The sequence below is a fragment of the Pristis pectinata genome, chromosome 6 (genome assembly GCF_009764475.1).
Source record: "Pristis pectinata isolate sPriPec2 chromosome 6, sPriPec2.1.pri, whole genome shotgun sequence".
NCBI classification, from domain to species: domain Eukaryota; kingdom Metazoa; phylum Chordata; class Chondrichthyes; order Rhinopristiformes; family Pristidae; genus Pristis; species Pristis pectinata.
The window spans coordinates 16,651,291-16,672,494 of NC_067410.1; the positions used below are offsets into that span (position 1 = coordinate 16,651,291).

The window sequence follows — 21,204 nt, forward strand, 5'->3', positions numbered from 1 at the left end:
GGGGTTGATAATGCAGTTAGTTTGCCAAAATTATAAAATCAGGGTTTGGGGTGGGGGGTGGTGGGGGGGTGGTGGTGGGGGTGGGGGGAGGGGACAAAAGTCCATTACAAATTTAGCCATGTTTTGTTCTAATTACAATGATGAAAACCAGCAAGACAACAAAAATACCGCAACACCTCAATTCAGAGCAGTACATCACATTCACATTTGCATAAATACTTCAATATTTTAGTACATATGTTTTTTACATTATGTATGAATACATACTTTTCTACTCCCTCAACTTAATTTATAAAACAGAAAACCCAGAGGTCAGAATCATTGATCAAAATAAGAGGAAAATTTATTGCGTGTTGAACTTAATGGTTAACTCTTACTCCATTAAACCCATAAAGTTCTTTAAATTATTTTGGAATGAGTTATAGCTGTCAGAAAGAAATGCAAGGGTTTATAATTTCTTTAAAGTATTTAGTCATATTTTAGCACAAAGTAGTCTTGAAAAGATGTGATATAATATGGAAAATATTTACTATAATGGACCTTCAGATTTTGTCATTTTAAATTTAGTAAAAACAAAATTCATTCATGGACTTTGTGAACGGATCATTAACACATACAAAATGTTTAAGTTAAGAACACGAATTTCCTCACATTCTTAAAAGTTTGACTGACATAAATCAGATTTTAACCAAGAAAAATGATCAAGATGGTTCATAACTGGATGAACAGTGTTAGAAATTCATTTGAACAATTCTGAAATTCTGGTATGTCAGGGAACCTCACAGTCTCCTTGATGACTACATCTGCAGGATGTGCACCCAGCTGCATCTCCTGACTAACCAGGTCAAGGAAATGGAGCTGGAGTTGGATGTACTCGGGACTATCTGGGAAGCTGAAAACCTCATAGATGAGGCTTTTACCAAGGTGGTCACACCTAGGGTACAGGCTTCAGAAGGAGTAAGCAGTCAGCACAGGGTTCCCCTGTGGCCAGACCCCTCAGCCACAAGTATACCCTTTTGATTACTGCTAGTACTGGGGGTGGGGGAAGATGACCTATCAAGGCACAGCAGCAGCAGCCAGGTCAGTGGCACTGTTGCCGGCTCTGTGGCTCAGCAGGGTAGGGTAAAGTCAGGCAGAGCAATAGTTAGGGGGACAGACAGGAGATTCTGTGGCCGCAAAAGAGACACCAGGATGGTGTGTTGCCTCCTAGGTGCTAGGGTTGAGGATGTCTCAGAGCCGCGGCAGAATATTCTCAAGGAGGAGGGTGAGCAGCCAGAGGTCGTGGTGCACGTTGGCACCAATGACATGGGTAGAAAGGGGAAAGAGGTCCTGCACAGTGAGTGTAGGAAGTTAGGAAAGAGGCTGAAGAGCAGGACCTCCAAGGTAGTAATCTCTGGATTACTCCAGGTGTCACATGCTAGTCAGGGCAGGAATAGGATGATAGAACAGATGAATGAGTTGCTGAGGAACTGGTGCAGGGGGCAGGGTTTCAGGTTCTAGGATATTTGGAACCATTTCTGGGGCAGGGGTGACCTGTACAAGGAGGAGACGGGTTGTACCTCAACTGGAGGGGAACGAATATCCTGGCTGGGAAGTTTATTCATGCTACTCAGGAGGGTTTAAACTTAGTTTGGCAGGGGGATGGGAACCAGAGCACTGGGTCAAAAAGTGGAGGGATTGAGAGGAAGGTAGGTGTCGGGGCCAGTAAAAACAGGCAGGAGCAAAGTAATAGACATGATGGGACGGACAGTTTGAAGTGTGTGTATTTGAATGCAAGGAGTACTATGGGTAAGGGAGATGAAGTCAGAGTATGGATCAGTACATGGAACTATGATGTGGCCATGTGGTTGAGAGAGGGACAGGAATGAGTGCTTAATGTTCCAGGGTTTTGACGTTTTAGAAAAGATAGAGAGGGTGGTAAGGGGGGGGGGGGGGGGGGCGGTGGTTGCACTACCAATCAGGGACACTATCACAGCTGCACTCAGAGGGGACATAATGGAGGGCTCATCCACTGAGTTTATATGGATAGAATTCAAAAATAAGAAAGGTGCAATCACTCTGATAGGATTATACCACAGAGTCCCCAATAGCCACCGGGACATTGAGGAACACATATGGTATGCAGGCAGATTAGGGAAAGGTGTAAAACTAATAGGGTGTTGTCGTGGGGAACTTCAAACTTCCCTAACATAAACTGGGACCTCCCTAGTGTAATAGGTTTAGGACGGGGCAGAATTTGTTAGGTGCATCCAGGAGGGTTTCTTAAATCAATCTGTAGATAGTCCAACGAGAGGAAGGGCTGGACTGGACCTGGTGTTGGGTAATGAGCCTGGGCCAGGTGATGGACCTTTCAGTGGGAGAACAGTTAGGGAACAGTGACCACAACTCTTTAAATTTTAAGATAACTATAGATAAGGATAAGTATGGACCTTGCAGAAGAGTATTAAATTGGAGCTGGGCAAATTACGAGAGCATTAGGCAAGAACTAGGAAGAATTAATTGGGAAACAGCTGTTTTTGGGCATGTCCACATCTGACAATGTGGAGGGTGTTTAAAGACCAACTGCACAGAATATGGGATAGGTATCTTCCAGTAGGAAGGACAAGGATGGCAAGGTAAGAGAACCTTGCATGTCAAGAAAAGTTGTGAACTTAGTCAAGAAGAGAAAGGAAAAGTATGTAAAGCTTAGGAAGCTAGGATCAAACAGAGCACTTGAGGATTATAAAGAAGCCAGAAAGGAACTCAAGAAGGGAATTAGGAAAGCCAGGAGGGGCCATGAAAAGTCCTTGGCAAGTAGGATTAAAGAGAGTACCAAGGCATTCTACACATACACCAAGAGGATAACTAGGGAGAGGGTAGGACTACTCAAGGAAAAAGGAGGGAACATACTCTTGAAAGCGGAAGATGTGGGTGAAGTCCTTAATGAGTACTTTGCATCAGTATTTACCAAGGAGAAGGACATGGAGGATAGGGAGATCAGTGTGGAGCATGTTAATATGCTATGGCATTTCGAGATAAAGGAGGAGGTAGTGTTGGGTCTCTTAAAGAGAATCAAGGTGAATAAGTCCCCAGGTCCTGATGGGATATACTCCAGGTTATTGAGAGAGGCAAGAGATAAGATTGCTGGGGCCTTGACCAAAATCTTCCTGTCCTCTCTAGCCACAGGCGAGGTCCTGGAGGACTGGCGAGTAACTAATGTTGTTCCATTATTCAGAAGGGAAACCTGGATAACCCTGGTAACTATAGACTGGTGAGTCTCACATCAGTGGTAGTGAAATTACTGGAGAGGATTCTTAGGGATAGGATTTATGAGCATTTGGAAAAGCACAGCGTAATTAGGGACAGTCAGCATGACTTTGTGCAGGGCAAGTCAAGCCTTACTAACTTGATTGAGTTTTTTTAACGAGGTGACAAGGGTGATTGAAGGTAGAGCTGTGGATGTTGTCCTCATGGATTTTAGTAAGGTGTTTGATAAGATCCCTGATGGGAGGTTCACCCAGAAGATTAAGGTGCATGGGATCCATAGTGAATTGGCCAATTGGATTCAGAACTGGCTTGCCGTAGAAGACAGAGGATAGTGGTTGATGGGTCTTATTCTAGCTGAAGGTCTGTTGGAGGTCTGTGACTAATGGTACTCCTCAGGGATCCATACTGGGACCTCTGCTGTTTGTGATGTATACAAATGACCTGGATGAAAATGTAGGTGGGTGGGTTAATAAGTTTGCAGATGATACGAAGACTGGTGGTGTTGTGGATAGCATAGAAGACTGGCAAAGGATACAGCAGGATATAGATCAGTTGCAGACATGGGTGGAGAAATGGCAGATGGAGTTCAATCTGGCCAAATGTGAAGTGTTGCACCTTGGGAGATCAAATGTAAAGAGACAGTACACTGTTAATGGCAAGACCCTTAACAGTGTTGTTGAGCAGAGGGATCTTGGGGTCCAGGTTCATAGCTCCCTCAAAGTGTCTACACAGGTTGGTAGGGCAGTAAAGAAGGCATATGGCATGCTTGCCTTCATTAGTCGAGGCAATGAATTCAAGAGTCAGGAAGTTATGCTGCAGCTTTATAAAACTTTAGATCGGCCGCATCTGGAGGATTGCATTCAGTTCTGGTCACCCCATTTTTGAAGCTTTGCAGTGGGTGCAGAAGAGGTTGACCAAGATGCTGCCTGGATTTGAGGGCATGTGCTAGGAGGATAAGTTAGACAAACTTGGGTTGTTCTCTCTGGAGCAGCGGAGGCTGAGGGGTGCTCTGACAGAGATTTATGAGAGGCATAGATATACAGCCAGTATCTTTTCCCCAGGGTTGAAATGTCTAATACCAGAGGCATGCATTTAAAGTGATAGGGGGTAAGTTCAAAGGAGATGTATGGGGCAATTTCTTTTTTTTTAAAAAACACAGAGAGTGGTGGGTGCCTGGAATGTGCTGCCTGGGGTGGTGGTGGAGGAAAATACGATAGGGACATTCAAGCTCTTAGATAGGCACATGCATGTGAGGGAAATGGTAGGATATGGATGTTGTGTAGGCAGAAGGGATTTGTAATAAAATGCCCAACTAAACTAATGTAATTGATTTGGCACAACATTGTGGGCCAAAGAGCCTGTTCCTGTGCTGTTCGAAATAGCCTGGTACTGTTGAAAATTGGCTGAACCAGGAGCAGAGTGATTATGTGCACAGTTCAGGGTGTCATAGTACACAGAGTACACATGACTATACATAGGACATTCTGCTAGGTGGACAGACTCCTTTTCTGGCACAAGACTCCTCCAAACAGTTGCACAACATGCAATATTTGCCTCTAGTGAGATTTGCAACTTCACCATTCTGAGAAATGACAACTTTTATTTTCTCACAGAAGCAAATTTTACTTTGTCCTGAAACCATGCTGCTTAAAAATCTAACACTGAAACAGTGGCTTTTGTCCCCACTGAGATTTGTGACCTCCTACGTTTACCTTAACTGCTTTCCCTCTGGATATTCTCAATTTCCTTCCTTCAGAATCACACCAAACTGTTGCTGTTGATCTCTCCACATCTCAGTTTGCTGCTCCCTGCTGCATTATGGAAACACTCAAACTCCGCACTCAAAGAGAAGAAACCATCTACTTTTTTTGTAGTCCATAGAAGACGGCATAACAGATTTCCCTAAAGTGCAGGCATTTATAGAATATGCTCATGTCTTCACAGAGACCTTCATGCAAACTCCTGTCAAGAATGTCTGTCTGTAGCTCTGGAGGGTTTCTGTGGCCCCATTACACAAAGAAAATGTTTCCTTCAGACACACTTTCACTAGCCTGCTCAGATGCCTCTGAAACTCCTGGGAGCACTCTACAACTCCTTCCCATCATTGCAATATCTATTCATTCAGGAGGAATCTTCCCATGCCGGAAGAGAGTTTTTGTAATAGATTGCATCTGCTGGACTACATGCTGACAATGTGAAAACTCGTAATACGTCAACGGGGAACGGCATACGTCAATGATGTCAGTTCCACCACAGCAATACACAGAGAAGATGAACAGCATGTACTGTACATTGAATTTTGCAATTGAAGTTCACAGAGTTTATGCACCTTTCGTAACTGTTAGGACAATGTACAACTGTTTAACACCAAAAAAAAATTGCAGTGGAAATATTTCTAGGCCATAGTTGAGACAATGTATTTAATCTAAACTATTTTATGTAGTTAGATGCAGGTATTCCAAATTTTCTCTGTGATACAATTGATTCTTAAGGATTAGTGTCCTCAACTTAAGGATCTATTTTTATTTCAAGAAATAACATGTCACTCTTCACCCATAACAATACACAACCAAAATATCCATCATACAGTTTGCTTCACCTTTTCAATTTGTGAATTTGCACTTCCAAAATGTTTTCCAGGAATGCAACTCTTTTGTAAACTGAGGAATGACTATTGGAAAAATCAACAGGGCCAAATTTTGTCTGGGAAAACTGGCATTAATAGGTAAAACACAAGGGCTTTGAAAAGATTGGCAGCATTACCATTCTATTAACCCTGACAATTATCCCACTGTGTCATTTACAAAGACTTACCACAAAGTGCCTAAATCATTTCCCTGAAACAAGTGGACATTCTCTTTTCCAGACAAATTTAAATTCCAATAGAATAGAACAAAAGTGGTCATTTTTAATTATGTATGGAAGGAACAAACAACATGCATACTCTTTTCCAAGTTGATAGATTCCAATCAGGAAATTGCCAAATAAATTAATAAAAGGATCTTAATGGAGATTTTGGCAAAGGGCTGGGTGGAGGGAAGGAATATGGAAGACAAGAGTGCCCCCTCAGCCCTACAAAAATGCAGCAAACCTGTCTTTGGCTAGACCTGCCACGAATTGGGGTGCTTGTTTGTCTTCCAGCCTGCCTTCCAAATTTGAATATGGTCAGGGCCTTACAATCATTTGCACTTCTTTGCCATTGTGTTCTTTGCCAGATGGCTGTTCAAAAGTTAAAATCAGCCCCTACGTTGTACAAGTAAGCAAAATATATTCAATTCATATGTACCATCTTAAAAAGCACTATAAAAATGTTAATTTAAAACACAAGATCCCTAATGTGACTGAACTGTTTGCAAAAATGTTTAGCACCGATGTAATGAGCTTTTTATTGTTCTGTTAAGAATTTACTGACTGGCTGCGTGAACCATGACTGCTATTCCAACTGTAACTAAGAATGGAGTTCAGGGGGTTAAGAAACACCACGCAGTCTCGTTTTTCTAAAACTTCTGGCACCAGCTGGTGAAAGCTTTAAATACTGATTTGACAGATTCTACGTCTCGACAGCAAGGGACTGTTCTGTCCAGTATTTCAGCTTTTCAATTTTTCTCAGAACTTATTTTTCTTGGTCTTTGGTCCAAAATGAATGCCATGTGTCCTTTACTTTTTGTGATTACATTTGTACAATTAGTATTCACAGCACCAGCTAATAAGGAAGATCAATTTCATGTGCATTATTTGGATGTGGATTCTCTTGGTGCAGAACTTGATTATGAATATGAAGATGAACCACAAGACATAAAACAAGTACAGGTAAGACTTTAATATTTAGGCAGCTACAGGATTTATATACTCTTTGATTCTGTCAAGAAACTCACATTTACAATGTATAAGTCATATGGATCAGAAATAATAGCTACAGCAGCACCATCAAATGAATGTTCTTGTAGTAGTTAACTAAACAGACTGGAATAATTATTTAGTCATATGATCACTGATGTTCAAGAGTAGCAACATAAGTTTGTGTGGCAAAATTATTAAACTATTGCTTTAAAATTGTTTAATGTTATGAAGTAAGCAGCTGCACTTAAGCAAGAGTGAGTTTTGAATAAAAGTCACACTAGGGGGACACTTGAAAGTTATACAACAGTACAGTATTATACATTTACAAATTAAATTGGCAAACAAGTTTTGATGTGACCAATCTGAAAGTCAGTTACTATTAACAGAGATTAATTATTACCAAGTCCTTATGGATATAGGATTAGTTCCACATCAGCTCATTCCAGTACTTAATGCATTGTTCACAGTGATTGTCAAGCATCTTGCAAACAATACGTACAGAAGTTACTTCTAATACATATAAGCTATTAGAATCATAATACAGGCATTGCTCAAAAGAGTGAAGAAACACGAGGGGAGAAATTTTTCTGGGCTAAATGAGTGAGAATTATTTTTTTTTTACTGCTGCTCAAATCTAAATTGCATCAATCTACAACTGATGTATTATAACTGAGCACAGAGCAAACTACCAGAATGCAAGTTTAGATAGATTATTCATACAAAATTAGCATAAATGTAAATTTTTAACTATGGTTTGGAAAAATGGTTAAAATGAAATCTGAAAATTTGGCATTCACCTTAATGTGTTATTTAACAATCTTCACTGCAAATGACAGAATTCAGTCTGACCAGATGCAGCCAGTCTGCAGGTGAAGTGGTAGTGTGGAATATCGTGTGCTGAACGAAAAATAAAATAATCAAGCTCCAGAAAGTACTTATTACAGACAAACTTTTCTGGGACAGATAGCTGATCAGTAATGATCTTCATCAAGATCAATGACCTTCCAGACAATAATGCCCAATGAGGGAAAGTAAGTACACGTGGTTGGTCCAGTGATCTTTTTCACAAAAAAGAGACAGATTGAATTCATGGCCACTTGAATATGATGGAAATTCACTTAAGACTGTTCTCATTTCACACTATCTAATTCTGCAACCAAGTCAAAAAGCTAATGATATCTATATTGTTTGTTACTCCCTGGTCTTCAGTCTCAGAATGATATGTTGAACTTTACAGTTCACTGATGTTTCTTGGTTTTTATTGGTATTCCACAGAATTGAGAATTTTCAACTATATATTAAAAAAAATCCACTGAAGAGACCCAGCAACCTTCCGACCCCAAAAAGCACAACCACAGAAATTAGTAACAATGGGCCAGATTGTGCTGGACCTGGCCCACTACCTGGACTTGCTGCCCATGATGTCTGCCACCCAAACTTACTTATTTGAGATGCTGGAGCCAAATGAGCTGATGCCCTGCATCTGTGAGGTCCCTCATGAGTCAGAATAGACTGAGACAAAAAGTCTTTGGGTGATTTACTGCTGAGGCCCCACCTCCCTTAATACTTATATAGTCTTCAACAGCTTGCCACTGTCTAAGTCATTTAATCTTTGATAGAACAATTTTTAAAAATTACATTAAAATCATTAAAATTTAAGGTTTAAACTAAGTCACTTTAAAGAACTGACAAATTTTTTTTTAAATCCTCATTTAACTGCATTTACCTTTCCTCACAGAGTCAGAATGCGAAGTACATTTGTCCCCTCTCCTGAGCACATCAGTGTTCGTCTGCCATGCTTAGTGGTGAGTCCAAGGCGAAGTCCAGCTGGCACCTGACTCCAGCTCAACTTGAACTTCCACGTTTGAAGACAGCGAGCATGGAAATTTGAGGCTAGCCTATCAGTGGCAGTTCCCCACAGAACTGCCAGCAGTCAGCTCAATTTTGTCCTTTATCAATTATAGTCTAGTTAAGGCTTTAATTTAGTTGTTTCTTATGCAAAATCTTCATTTCCTTTTACATGTTACAAATACCTTTTTTTTCCCCCCCATTTGTGCCTCTAATTTTATTCTTCCAGCCATTTTCAAAGCCTTCATACCACTGGCCTGAGCATTCCCACAAACATAAGCAATTTGAAAGCCATGCATGTCATTCTTAAAGCAAGACTAATAGAAATGTAAATCCTACATATTTGACATTTACATTAGCACAGAGAATTAACAGTGAACAAAAATAAAAACAATTTGGCAGTGTTTTTTTTTTTGCAAATTGGCTACTAACAAAGACCTAAACATAATTTATCAAACTGAACCACACCTGTATATATGCTTCACGTGGGCCTCCTCCACTTTCAGCTAAGCCCATCAACATGTTTCCTATTCCATTCTCCTTCATGCAGTTATTGAGCTTCCCCTTAAATGCACCAATACTATTCACTTCAGCTTTTCCATGTGGCAGGAATTTTCACTTTCTAATCATTTTCTGTATTAATAGCATTATTCCTGGATTCCTGATTATACATAGTTAACTGCAAAAATCTAGAATTTGGTCAGTGATGCTCTGCTGTTACAGTCTTCACAGATCCAATTAACCCAGAATTAGTGATCTGGCATGAACTTCAATTTTGTATGTACTGTTATTAGTCTGGAGAACATTAAAAAAAATAAGGCCCTGTTGAATGAATTTTCCAATTGTGCATTTGATTGTAATTATCATTAAACATTCCCTCTGGCCTGGAAAAACTAATTTGAGAAATGTGGTTATCAGCATTTTAGAACACAAATTCTACAGATTTTTAAAAAGCATTTTTTAAAAAAAATGTTAATGATATTTTTATTTTCTACCTTAAAACCATGAGTATGTCTCAATCTTCATTTCACTTTCCACAAACTATTTAAAACGTGGTTTCCTGTCTGTGAGAATTCTTCAATCTGACTGGCCGCATATCCAGCTTGATGACATACTTGTGATTGGGTGCCAAAGATCTACTACTGCCTGTTCTTGATTGTAAATCATATCAGTAAAAGGGAAACTCACACATTGAACCTCTTAGTCTTTGTGACAAGTTTCTGTGAAGTCAGTGGCCTGTGCCATCCCTTTGTTGCTGATCGACAAAAAAGATTACTGACATCTATGTGCAAACTTCCATACAGATTTTCCAAGCATCCTAACCATTGTGACTGGAAATAAATATGGACAAATCAAAATGGTAATTGAAAATATTGATCAATGAGAACAAAATAAATGGCCAAAGATGAGAATTTTAGTAGCATTTTAAACAAAGGGAGTGGTAAAGCAATAGGATCACTGAAGGGAGTCCCAAAATGAAAGGGGGTATAAATCAAACTCTGACGTGATAAAGGCCTTGAATAAAAGTTCAACATTAAATGGAGAAGACAGGGAGTGGAGGTAGGTAATGAGTAGAAGAAAAAGGCAGAAGGTTTAGTCATTTAGTTGAATACAGATGGATCAACAAACAATCTGCTGGAGGAACTCAGCAGGTCAAACGGCATCTGTTGGGGGGAGGAGGAAGTATTGAAGTTTCAGGTTGAAACTCTGCATCAGGAATATCAGATAAAGATTAAGATATCTTTATTAGTCACATGTACATTGAAACACAGTGAAATACATCTTTTTGCGTAGTGTTCTGGGGGCAGCCCGCAAATGTCGCCACGCTTCCGGCGCCAACATAGCATGCCCACAACTTCCTAACCCGTACGTCTTTGGAATGTGGGAGGAAACCGGGAGCACCCGGAGGAAACCCATGCAGACACAGGGAGAATGTAAAAACTCCTTACAGACAGCGACCAGATTTGAATCTGGGTCGCTGGCGCTGTAAAGCATTACGCTAACCGCTACACTACCGTGCCTGAATATAGATGGATACTCAGTACATGTTGACAAAGGGAGGATAAATGTGGCATTTGAAATATACACATAACAGAAACTAAAGGTTTCTGCGGTGATTGACTAAAGTTGGCATGGAGGTGGACAATACAAAGTGGGTGGGAATAAGTGAAAGGGATGATTCTGAGTAGAAAACCTTGCTCATTCAGGTCACTTGTTAAAAGTCAAGTAAAATCTGAAAAAGTGTTTGGAGAGAACAATTAACTAATTGGCAAGTTTGCTGCAAGATTAATACTTAGTTGGAATAAATTGCTATTGAGATGTTGCAAAGCAATGGAGGAATCAAAAAAAATTCTCTATCAGGGAGAGCTGGGTGCTGTCAGTATAGAAGTTAGCAAGAGTAAAGATTATGGATTCCATGTGTGCAAAAGACTGCTGGGGCCTAATCACCTGACCATTCTCAGCTTATCAGAAAAGACTGTGGCTGATCTTTCTGCTATCTGCTTAACCAAAGCCATCAAAATTACTGAAACTAAAGGTGGTCATTCAGCCCTCTCCAGACTGCTCCTCTGTTCAATTGGATCAAGGTTGATCCGATCTTTAATATCCAAACAAATCAAAATCTATCAATATCATTCTTGAAAGCTCTACTCGATCCTATATCCACAGCTTTTGAGAGGAAATGAATTCCAAATTTCTGCTACCCTCTCTGTGAAAAGGTGTTTTCTAAATGGAACAACTCTAATATTGAAATCATTCCTGGCACCCCCACCAGATCAATTATTTTTTCCTTATCAACACTACTGAATCATGTTCAACACCCATTAGTCTACAAAACTTAAGCAATGCTTTATGTTTGTGTATCTCTCACAGACTATTTAAAGATGAGTGGCAAGAATTATAGTTGTACTGTTCAGTGTGCCCTCCAAAGCCCATGAATAAGCTTCACTGGCTTGAAAATAAAAGCATTCCGGACGTCAAAGAATCTGCCAGAATAAAGAACTGGATAACTGAGTTTGTCATGGAGTTTGTAACCTCTGATTTCTGAGAATGTCTTGGAGCAAACTTAATCCTAAAGAAACTCTACTTATTCAGAAAGGTAGAGAAGGTAGTATGTGAGGCTGCCAGTATTCAGAGTTCAGCATCTGTCTCAAAATTTCCCGAAGAATTTATAGCATCATAGAAAAAAACCCTCTTCAAACTCTGCAAATAATAGTAACCTGTTGAGGCTATTCTTCAGTTAAAGTGTAGCAACTTATCTTCACTGTTATGTTGCTCATTGCCAAAATGATAATGCAAATTAACTAAAATTAATAGAAAACACTGGGTAATTTTTTTTGTTACCTATACCGTACACCGTGAGCAAGAGAACACACATATATACAAACGGAGAATTCAGAGATAACTTAAGGCATAATTTAAGCCACACTGAATGAGTGTTAAAGCTGTTACATTACTTTAACTAAGATAATGTTTTTTTTAAAAAATCTTTTGATATCATATAGAAGAATATTACATTATCAACTATATAAATGGAAAGAAAATAAGAATGAAGGAGCTAATGATGCAGAATGAGTGCCTAACAATGCAAATCGGTAAAACAAGGACTCATACATGTAATAATATACAGTGACGTCTCTACCCTCAGTGACAGTGCTTTGCAGAAACACCAACCAAATGCTGAGTGTACCCAATTTCACTGTCATAAACTTTTCTTGGTGCTTTGGGTGTAAGCTGCACATAATTACATAATTCGTTGTTGGTGTAGATGTAATACGGGAAAAATCCAACCACATACTTGAATAAAAACTATTTTTTTTGTTGTTGAAAGTTAAAAGAAGTTACCACCTCAAAGCATGATGATACTGACACAAACCATGAAGTGGAAGTTTCACGTTTTATCAGGTCCCCAACAATGGAGCCGGAATCAGATAATTCACCTGCTGGTGAGGATCAACTTATTTTCTCTTCTAATTATTTGAATACCTTTTGCATTTAAATATTAGATTATTACTGCTTCCTCCACAATCCAATGGGGGAAAAACTAGATGAGCCTTTAAAACTTCCAATTAATTGCGGTGGCAAATGATGAACTTAAGATACACTTCCTTATGTTCCATTCAATGAATAATGACCCAGTAAAATGTGCTGGCTTTAGAATTTTGAAAGGATATATCCGGCAAACAATACTAATTATATTCTTTAATAATATCTGAATGAATGTAAAACAAACATTTATAATTGTTGGTCAAGCCAAAATTACATTTGCAATTGCATCTTTTTCTTCAATAAGAAACAAATTCCAATACATGGCTCAATAAATATCCAAACTGTGCGCCTTAGTGTTTTAAAATACCATTAAATGTTGTCCAGATTGTTTACTGATAAATAATTAAACCCCCATTGCTCAAGGTGAAATGAATGGAAGCTGCAACATATTTAATTTTAAATGACGACAACCGGGCCAACACAATGGACCAACATAATGCTCAGATAATCATCACCAACAATAAACCACTCAGGTGTAATATCATGGCTATTGTTTCAATTTAAGTGAGCAGCTACAGAACTACACTGACCAATAAGTTTGTTTTGCTGATTCTGAATCAGCAATGCTAACAATTTGAAATTAAGAAACTCTATACCACTGTATATCCCATCTAGATGCTAAATTGGATTAGTATAATTCAAAATGTCACAGGAATCACAGAGAAACCGCAAAAATGCACATTATTCCACATTTTTAGAATTGTAACTCAACTCAAACTGAAACCAATATATAATTCCACAACCATAATCTTTTGTAAAGCATGATTTCTTTTTGGTGCATTGATGATTAAAAAAATAGTTTTCTGCATTTTTTAAAAATACTGATACTGTAATTTAAAAGTACACAAATTCCAAATATGGGTTGGTTTCTGGACTAACTACCCTTCTATTGTTTGATTCTCCACAATTCTGTCAAATAGGTTGTGGATCAAGTTAAAGTAGCTAATAGCAGACAAATTCTCAGAGAATCTGGAAGCAGACATAGACTTCGTAGATAAGGTGTCAAAGAGGCTATTAATAGATATTGCATTGGAGCCATTGAAGACATTCTTTAAAAAAATCTATTTCAGACATGCCAACCTGCCTTCTGTGTGTCTGCCTAACTGGTTCTGTATACTGTGATGAGACTGAAACTGAAGAAATTCCAATTTTGCCAAAGGAAACATCATACCTTTATGCACGGTTCAACTATATTAAAAAGGTCACTGTAAAAGATTTTGCCGATTTCCGTGAGTACATTTTGATTTTTGTTCTAAAAGCATAATAAAGATAACACAACCCTAGGAGATAAATAAATGTAACTATACACAGAATTTGACAATGCTAATGGACAAGAAAAACAAAATTATTTATTTGTGTAAAAATATTTTCTCAATGTTTACTACTTTTAATATAAATCATTGATCTTTCAAAATATAAAGAAGATATTATATCAGACTAAAAAGCACTGAGGAATGTCACTGATAATACAAAATTCTTTGGATTCCAGTAGCACATACACTGGATGTTGTGGAGGAACTCAAAATTAAAAGTAACTAATTTTGCTCTCCTGAGGAATTTGTGGGTAAGATTGCGACTTTGAAATGTTGGAACAATGCAAGACCCAGGATAAATCCAATTATATTTTCCCCATTGATTTCCATAAAGCTTTTGGTATAGTGCTTCAGAAAAAAACATACAGAATACACGATAGGATTTTTAAAACAAAAATTCAGCAATCATGTTCCAGGCCCAAAATCCATATAAGAGTAGTTGAAACATTATTCTTGAAGGAATACTAGGTCAAGGTTGTTCAGTCACTTGTCTGATGATGACACTATGAAAGATTTCTGTTAGAACTGTGGTACAACTTTTCACACCTATTGCCAAAGTTGATTCAAACAATAAGTGGCTAGCCAGTAGAATATGGTTGAAAGGATTCAAAATGCAGTTATGCACAGTTTAAGAGATATTATAAGCTATTGAAAGGAAGTTACAAAGGTTGCCAGTACTAATTATTCACTTTAACCGGTAGCTGTTTCCAAGTGGATCTAATCTGGATAAAGCTCTTGAAGAAGATGCTGCGTAAAGAACAAAATATTCCTCAAATCTTCTTCAAATACAACAAAGTTCCAATGCATGTTAAAAATGTTGCTATGTACACTGGTACCCAAATAACATTTTTTAATCTATGGTTTATAACTAAACGTTCAATTTTAAAGCATCTTTTGGCCAAAGGACAAATCTAGAATCAAGAATTCATGTCAATGTGTGGCAAAAAAAATTACTGAAAAAAGTATCTGACCTATATTGTACCTACAACAAGCATCATTAGTAATACCTCCCTGTGAGAGCTCTTAACTTCAATGGATTAAATAGCAACTAAAGAATTCCCTATTGTAATTAGATGGTTAGAACTTCAAAGTGAAAAGCCTGCTTCACGTCATCTTTCCAAAATCATTTGCCTGTATATAAGGTGGTGAGGGAATATAGATTTGTGCTAACAGATATGGGAAAATAACCTGATGACTAAGTATGACACCACACAATTATTATTCAGAAAGCTGTGTCTGGCATTATTGAGTACCGAAGGTAAGCAGCTACTGCTGGAGGAATACACCCCTCTCAGAATCAGAATAATTATCACTGACAGATGTCGTAAAATTTGTTATTTTACAGCAGCAGTACAGTGCAAGACATAAAAATTACTAAAAGCTACAAAAATAAATAAATAGTGTAAAAGAGGAATAATGAGGTAGTGTTCATAGGTTCATGGACCATTCAGAAATCTGAGGGTGGAGGTGAAGAAGCTGTTCCTGAAGCAGTGAGTGTGGGTCTTCAGGCTCCTGTACCTCCTCTCCGATGGTAGTAACGTGAAGAGGGTATGTCCTGAATGGTGAGGGTTCTTAACGATGGATGCCACTTTTTTGAGGCACCTGCCTCTTGAAGATGTCCTCAATGGTGGGAGAGGTGCTGCCCATGATGGAACTGGCTGAGTCTACAACCCTCTGCAGCCTCTTTCAATCCTGCACATTGGAGCTTCCATACCAGGCAGTGATGCAACCAGTCAGAATGCTCTCCACTGCACATCTGTAGAAATTTGCAAGAATCTTTGGTGACATCCCAAATTTCCTCAAATTCCTAATGAAGTCGAGCCGCTGGCGTGCTTTCTCCATGATTGCATGTATGTGTTGGGCACAAGATAGATCCTCTGAGATGTTGATGCCCAGGAACTTGAAGCTGCTCACCCTTTCCACCGCTGACCCCTCATCGCCATCTGAGATTCTGCCAACAACAGTGGTGTCATCGGCAAATTTATAGATAGCATTTGAGCTGTGCCTAGCCACACAGTCAGGCGTATAGAGAGTAGGGCAGTGGGCTAAGCACTCATCCTTGAGGTGAGCCTCTGTTGATTGTCAGCGAGGAGGAGATGTTATTACCAATCTGCACTGACTGTGGTCGCCCGATGTGGAAGTCAAGGATCCAGTTCCAGAGGGAGGTACAGAGGCTCAGGTTTTGAAGCTTGTTGATTCATACGAAAGGGATGGTGGTTTTGAATGCCAAACAATAATCGATAAAGAGCAGCGTGACACATGTTTTGCTGTTGTCTAGGCGCTCCAAAACCAAGTGGAGGGCCAGTGAGATCTCTCACTCTTGGTGTGTGTGTCCATGTGTGCATGTTGGTGAGTGCAGAGAGCATGTGGTGGTGCTCATGTGCACATGGGCCTGTGTGTGTGAGCACGTGCTTGTGTGCGTGCGTGCATGCATACGTACACGCTGTATGCTAGAAGGACAACATTAATAGTTTGTTGAAGGGAATTAGACAATATGCATTGCGTATGCAAGAACCTTATTTTTGGGGAAATTATTCTAAACAAATAAATAGTAAAACTTATGCACAAGTCATTTTTCTATCTTTTTTTTAAATGTTAAACAAAGCAACTCTGAGAACGATTGACCTGTCTGGAAACGAAATTACTGAAATAGAAGATAAGGCCTTTGCACAACTTCCACTATTGGAACATTTGACACTTTCCGAAAACAAACTGATTCGCCTGCCTGCTTTACCACCAAAACTTGTAACATTGAATGCACAATACAACCGCATCAAAAGCAATGGAATAAAACGCAATGCTTTTAAGGTAATCTTTTAAGGATACACTTTTGAATATCAGGGCTCCTCATTTTAAGTTCCCTTTGGGGTTGCTTCCCTGTTGCCGTACTTGTTGATTATATACCTTACTCAGCTAACAAGCACAGACAGAAAAGCTCTTTCCAAGTCAAACTGTCATTTAAAACAAACCACTTGAATGTCTGTAAGCATCGTGATATAATTCCATCTTTGTCACATATTGAATAGTGCAGTTCAAAGTCACTAATAAAATTCAAGGTGAATGTGACAAAGATATCTTTCTTCTTCCTCAATCTATTTGCGTCCTTTGACATAACCATCCACAGCATCATTTACCAAAGTCGCTCTATTCTCCAGATGGATGGAAGTACACGGGGCTTGTTCTATTCTTATTTAACTGCACCAAAGAATCATTAGCAGTGCCTTTTATTCTTGTGCCCACATTACCCGTGACCCATTTTTATTTCTTGTTTACATGCTGCTGCATGGCAACATTATCCAACAACACGTGTGCCAGTTCTGCACTTCCAAAAAAACTTCATTCTAGTAACTTACTTGACATTGAAATAACCCTTTGTCCAACAACACCCCAAAATCACAGCAATTCTGTAAACCAGAAAGTCACAAAATGATCCCAAAAGATACAACCTAAAAGTACCATTATCCACAATTTAAGATATCTTTTCAACCAGATAAAATCAGCCTTGGAAGCTACTCTTCCAAATGAGCAAATAGCCTTCAGAGTGAGAAAAGTTGCACTAACTACCAGCCCCGAGTCGGTTTATAAAAAGCAGGAAAAAAATGAAACTAACTTCATGCATTTGTGCATGATATTATCAAGGCCTATTTTTGAAATTTCAAAGAAACTTCCTAGCAAGAGTGGCCCTTATATATTCTGATGCAGAATACTATTCAACCTCACAGTCCTGTAATCATCAGAAAAAGGCCTAACAAATGTTTTATTAAATTGTATTATGACCTCCATGCTCCTATATTCTATGCCCTGGCCAATGAAGGAAAGCATCTCGGATGCATCATATCTACCTATGCTGCCTTCTTCAGGGACATTAAACTTGTACAAGGTCCCACTGTTCCTCAATACTGCTGAGGGCTCTCCCATTCACTATGTACATCCTACCCTTTTTAACTCATTGCAAAGTATATCATCTCACACTTGTCAGGATTAAATTCTATCTGCCATTGCTCTCTGCCCATCTTATATCAATATCACCCTGCAGTCTGTGACTCTCACCCTCTCCTTAAACAACATCACCAATTTCTGTGTCATCTGCAGCATTAGTAATCATACCGCTTACATTCATATCCAAATCATTGACGTATATAATAAACTTTTAAGTGTCCGAGCACTGATCCCTGTGGTACGCTACAAAAACAACCCTCCACAATCACTTTGTCCCTTATTACCAAGCCAGTTTTGGATCAGTTTTCCCATGTGGAACATTGTCATGATCATAACTCCTCATCCAAATTATGTACCCTGTTCTTGCTTTTGCTCCATGTTCCTTGATCTCTTTAGCCACTAATACCATAGCCAAGTCCTTCTTGAATATATTTAATGATTTGGCCTCAAATATCTCCTGCAGTATTTAATTGGTGAGGTTCACCTCTCAGAGATGAAGAGAAATTTCTTACCCAGTCCTAAATGGCCTACCCTGCATCTTTAGACTGTACCCCTGGTTCTAGACTTAGTTACCAGCAGGAAAATCTTCCCTGAAGCTAATCTGTCTAGTCCCATCAGGATCCTAGAAGTTTCAATGAGGTCTCCTCTCATTCTTCTAAGTTCAAGAAAATACAAGTAATTGCCCCAATCCCTCAGTTCCGCCATCCCAGGAATCAATCTGAACAGTTTCCAAGATTGCACAATTTAGTGGAAAATTCTGCACTACATTGAGTACAAAAAAAGAATTTCATTTCACAGCTTTCAAACTTGGAACTGACAAATCCAACAATACTTTTTTGTTTGCAGAACTTGGCCAGACTGCAATATCTTTACCTAGGATACAATCAACTGGACAAAGTACCTGCTAACTTACCTCAGAGCATCCGCATACTTCATTTACAGGTTAGATATATAACATGTGTTTAAATTGAAACAAAGTCTTATCATCCCTGCTTCTACCCTATGAATATTTATTTATATTGTGCAATTATGAAAGAAAGAAATAGAAAGTAGAAAATCTTTAATACTCCAGCAACATGCTCTTATACATTTCCCCCAACATAATTTGCTTCCTAAAGCAATTTTTCACTTCTCATTTTCTGACAGAGACATCTTTTGAACAGAGAGGCTGTACTCGTGTGCAAAATGTAAAATTGATCAATATAATTTGACAATATAAATAATAATCACTCTAGTAAATAACCATTGCACTGTCCATGTAGGTTTACTTTCACTGCAGCTAATAATATTACATTCTAATCTTATGGATTGCACAACTATAAACAAGTTTATTAACAAGACTTTTACTTTTTTTTTTATGGACAGCATACAGAGTTTCTACACAGCCACAAGTCTCCATGTATCTTGAATTTCCATAAGGCCTCTTATAGTCAGTGGCAAATAACACTTATTGTGCACAAATTGGATTCATCAAATGAGAGGACATTTGTAGAAGGATACACATAGTCAGCACTCCTTTCTAAAATGAAATTTTCTACTAATTATAGCAGAACAGTAGTTGTTCAAATCTCAATGTGGAATATGCTATGGTGTTTGGACAGGCATTTAATCCAAAGAACAGTGACTCTTTAGTCAATTAATGGACCATCACTAATGCACAAAAAGTTGATATGTAATGAATAATCAACCTTGCTGTTAGGTGTCTGCAATTATTAAAACTTGAGAGATTCTGAATTAAATGAAAACATATTCAAGGAGAAGTGTCGGCTGTCAAAGTCTACAAGAAAATATGACCATTTACAAGATAGATGGAAGACTGAAAGCAAATGGTCATCCATTCATCTATCTGGATTTCAATTCAATATTTCTCAAGGATCACAAAAGTTTTAAATTAACTGAAAACAGAAATTTAACATTTCCTGTAACCAATTTTTTTTTATCTTTCAGCATAACAATATATCTTCCATTACGGATAGTACATTTTGCAAGCCCATGGATGCCAGTTATATCCGTAATCAGCTGGCTGAGATACGACTTGAAGAAAATCCTATCAATTTGGCAGAATACCCTAACAGCTACATCTGCTTGCATAGGCTGCCTATTGGGAGGCCATATTTTGGGAGAATACATTAATCCTGAAAAATGTTAACCCTTAATCAGAAACTACTTAAAGGTTATGGGAGAATACCAGGGTAAATTCATGGTTAGAGCATTGTACCCGTGAACTCTATAGTATTATACTCACATCATACCAACACCCTTATATTTAACAAGACACTGCTTTTCCTAAATAGAATTTAATACCCAAGTTTTATTTCATGCCACTGGAAAACTCATAATTGATTTACTGCAAAAATAATGCAACTGCAAGTTTTTAAACTCTATTTACATTCGATTACAAAGTTACACATATTACTGTTTGACTTTTAATTTCTGAAATACAATATTCTATTGAACGACATTTAATTCTATCAAGGTAATGTGAACTCAACATAGTTCTTCGTGTAACCATTTCACAATAATGCAGCTGCACACCACTTACAAACATGAACTTTCTCTACATGATTCTATTTATTCAAAAAAAGAGAATCTACAGAAACAGTTTTGTACATATATTTTAAATAAAACAAGTCATACAGTTTCAAAAACAGAATCCTATTAAACTGTAATTATAGCCATTAGAACAAATCACTTAATTTATCTCCTTTCCAATAAACTTACACTCTATGATTTATATCACCATAACCTTCTAAATCATAAATATTATATAATACATAGGAACTACAACTTGGACATTGTATGCCTGAGAAAACCTACAATAAATAATTTTAATTCAGCACGAATATGTCTATTCAATGTAGAATGGTGAAAAAAATCTCAATGCCCTTTGGATGAACCTTCATGCAGATACCTGATTCCATACATTCAGAAAGTAATGGAACTACACTGAGAGGATTAAGAAAGATTTGAA

General features: G+C 38.3%; 2 protein-coding genes across 2 annotated transcripts in view; one reads left to right on the forward strand and one right to left on the reverse strand.

Annotated features, from left to right (window-relative positions):
• The window catches only part of cenpp (centromere protein P), a 115,911-nt gene that overhangs the window by 53,917 nt on the left and 40,790 nt on the right, over positions 1–21,204 (reverse strand). The gene's annotated exons all lie outside the window — the stretch shown is intronic.
• Positions 6,809–21,063, forward strand: ogna (osteoglycin, paralog a). Its single transcript, XM_052018906.1, has 6 exons — positions 6,809–7,056; positions 12,764–12,878; positions 14,052–14,210; positions 16,900–17,102; positions 19,080–19,175; positions 20,181–21,063. Exons 1-6 carry the CDS (start codon positions 6,886–6,888, stop codon positions 20,364–20,366), a joined length of 930 nt encoding a protein of 309 aa, XP_051874866.1. The 5' UTR covers positions 6,809–6,885; the 3' UTR covers positions 20,367–21,063.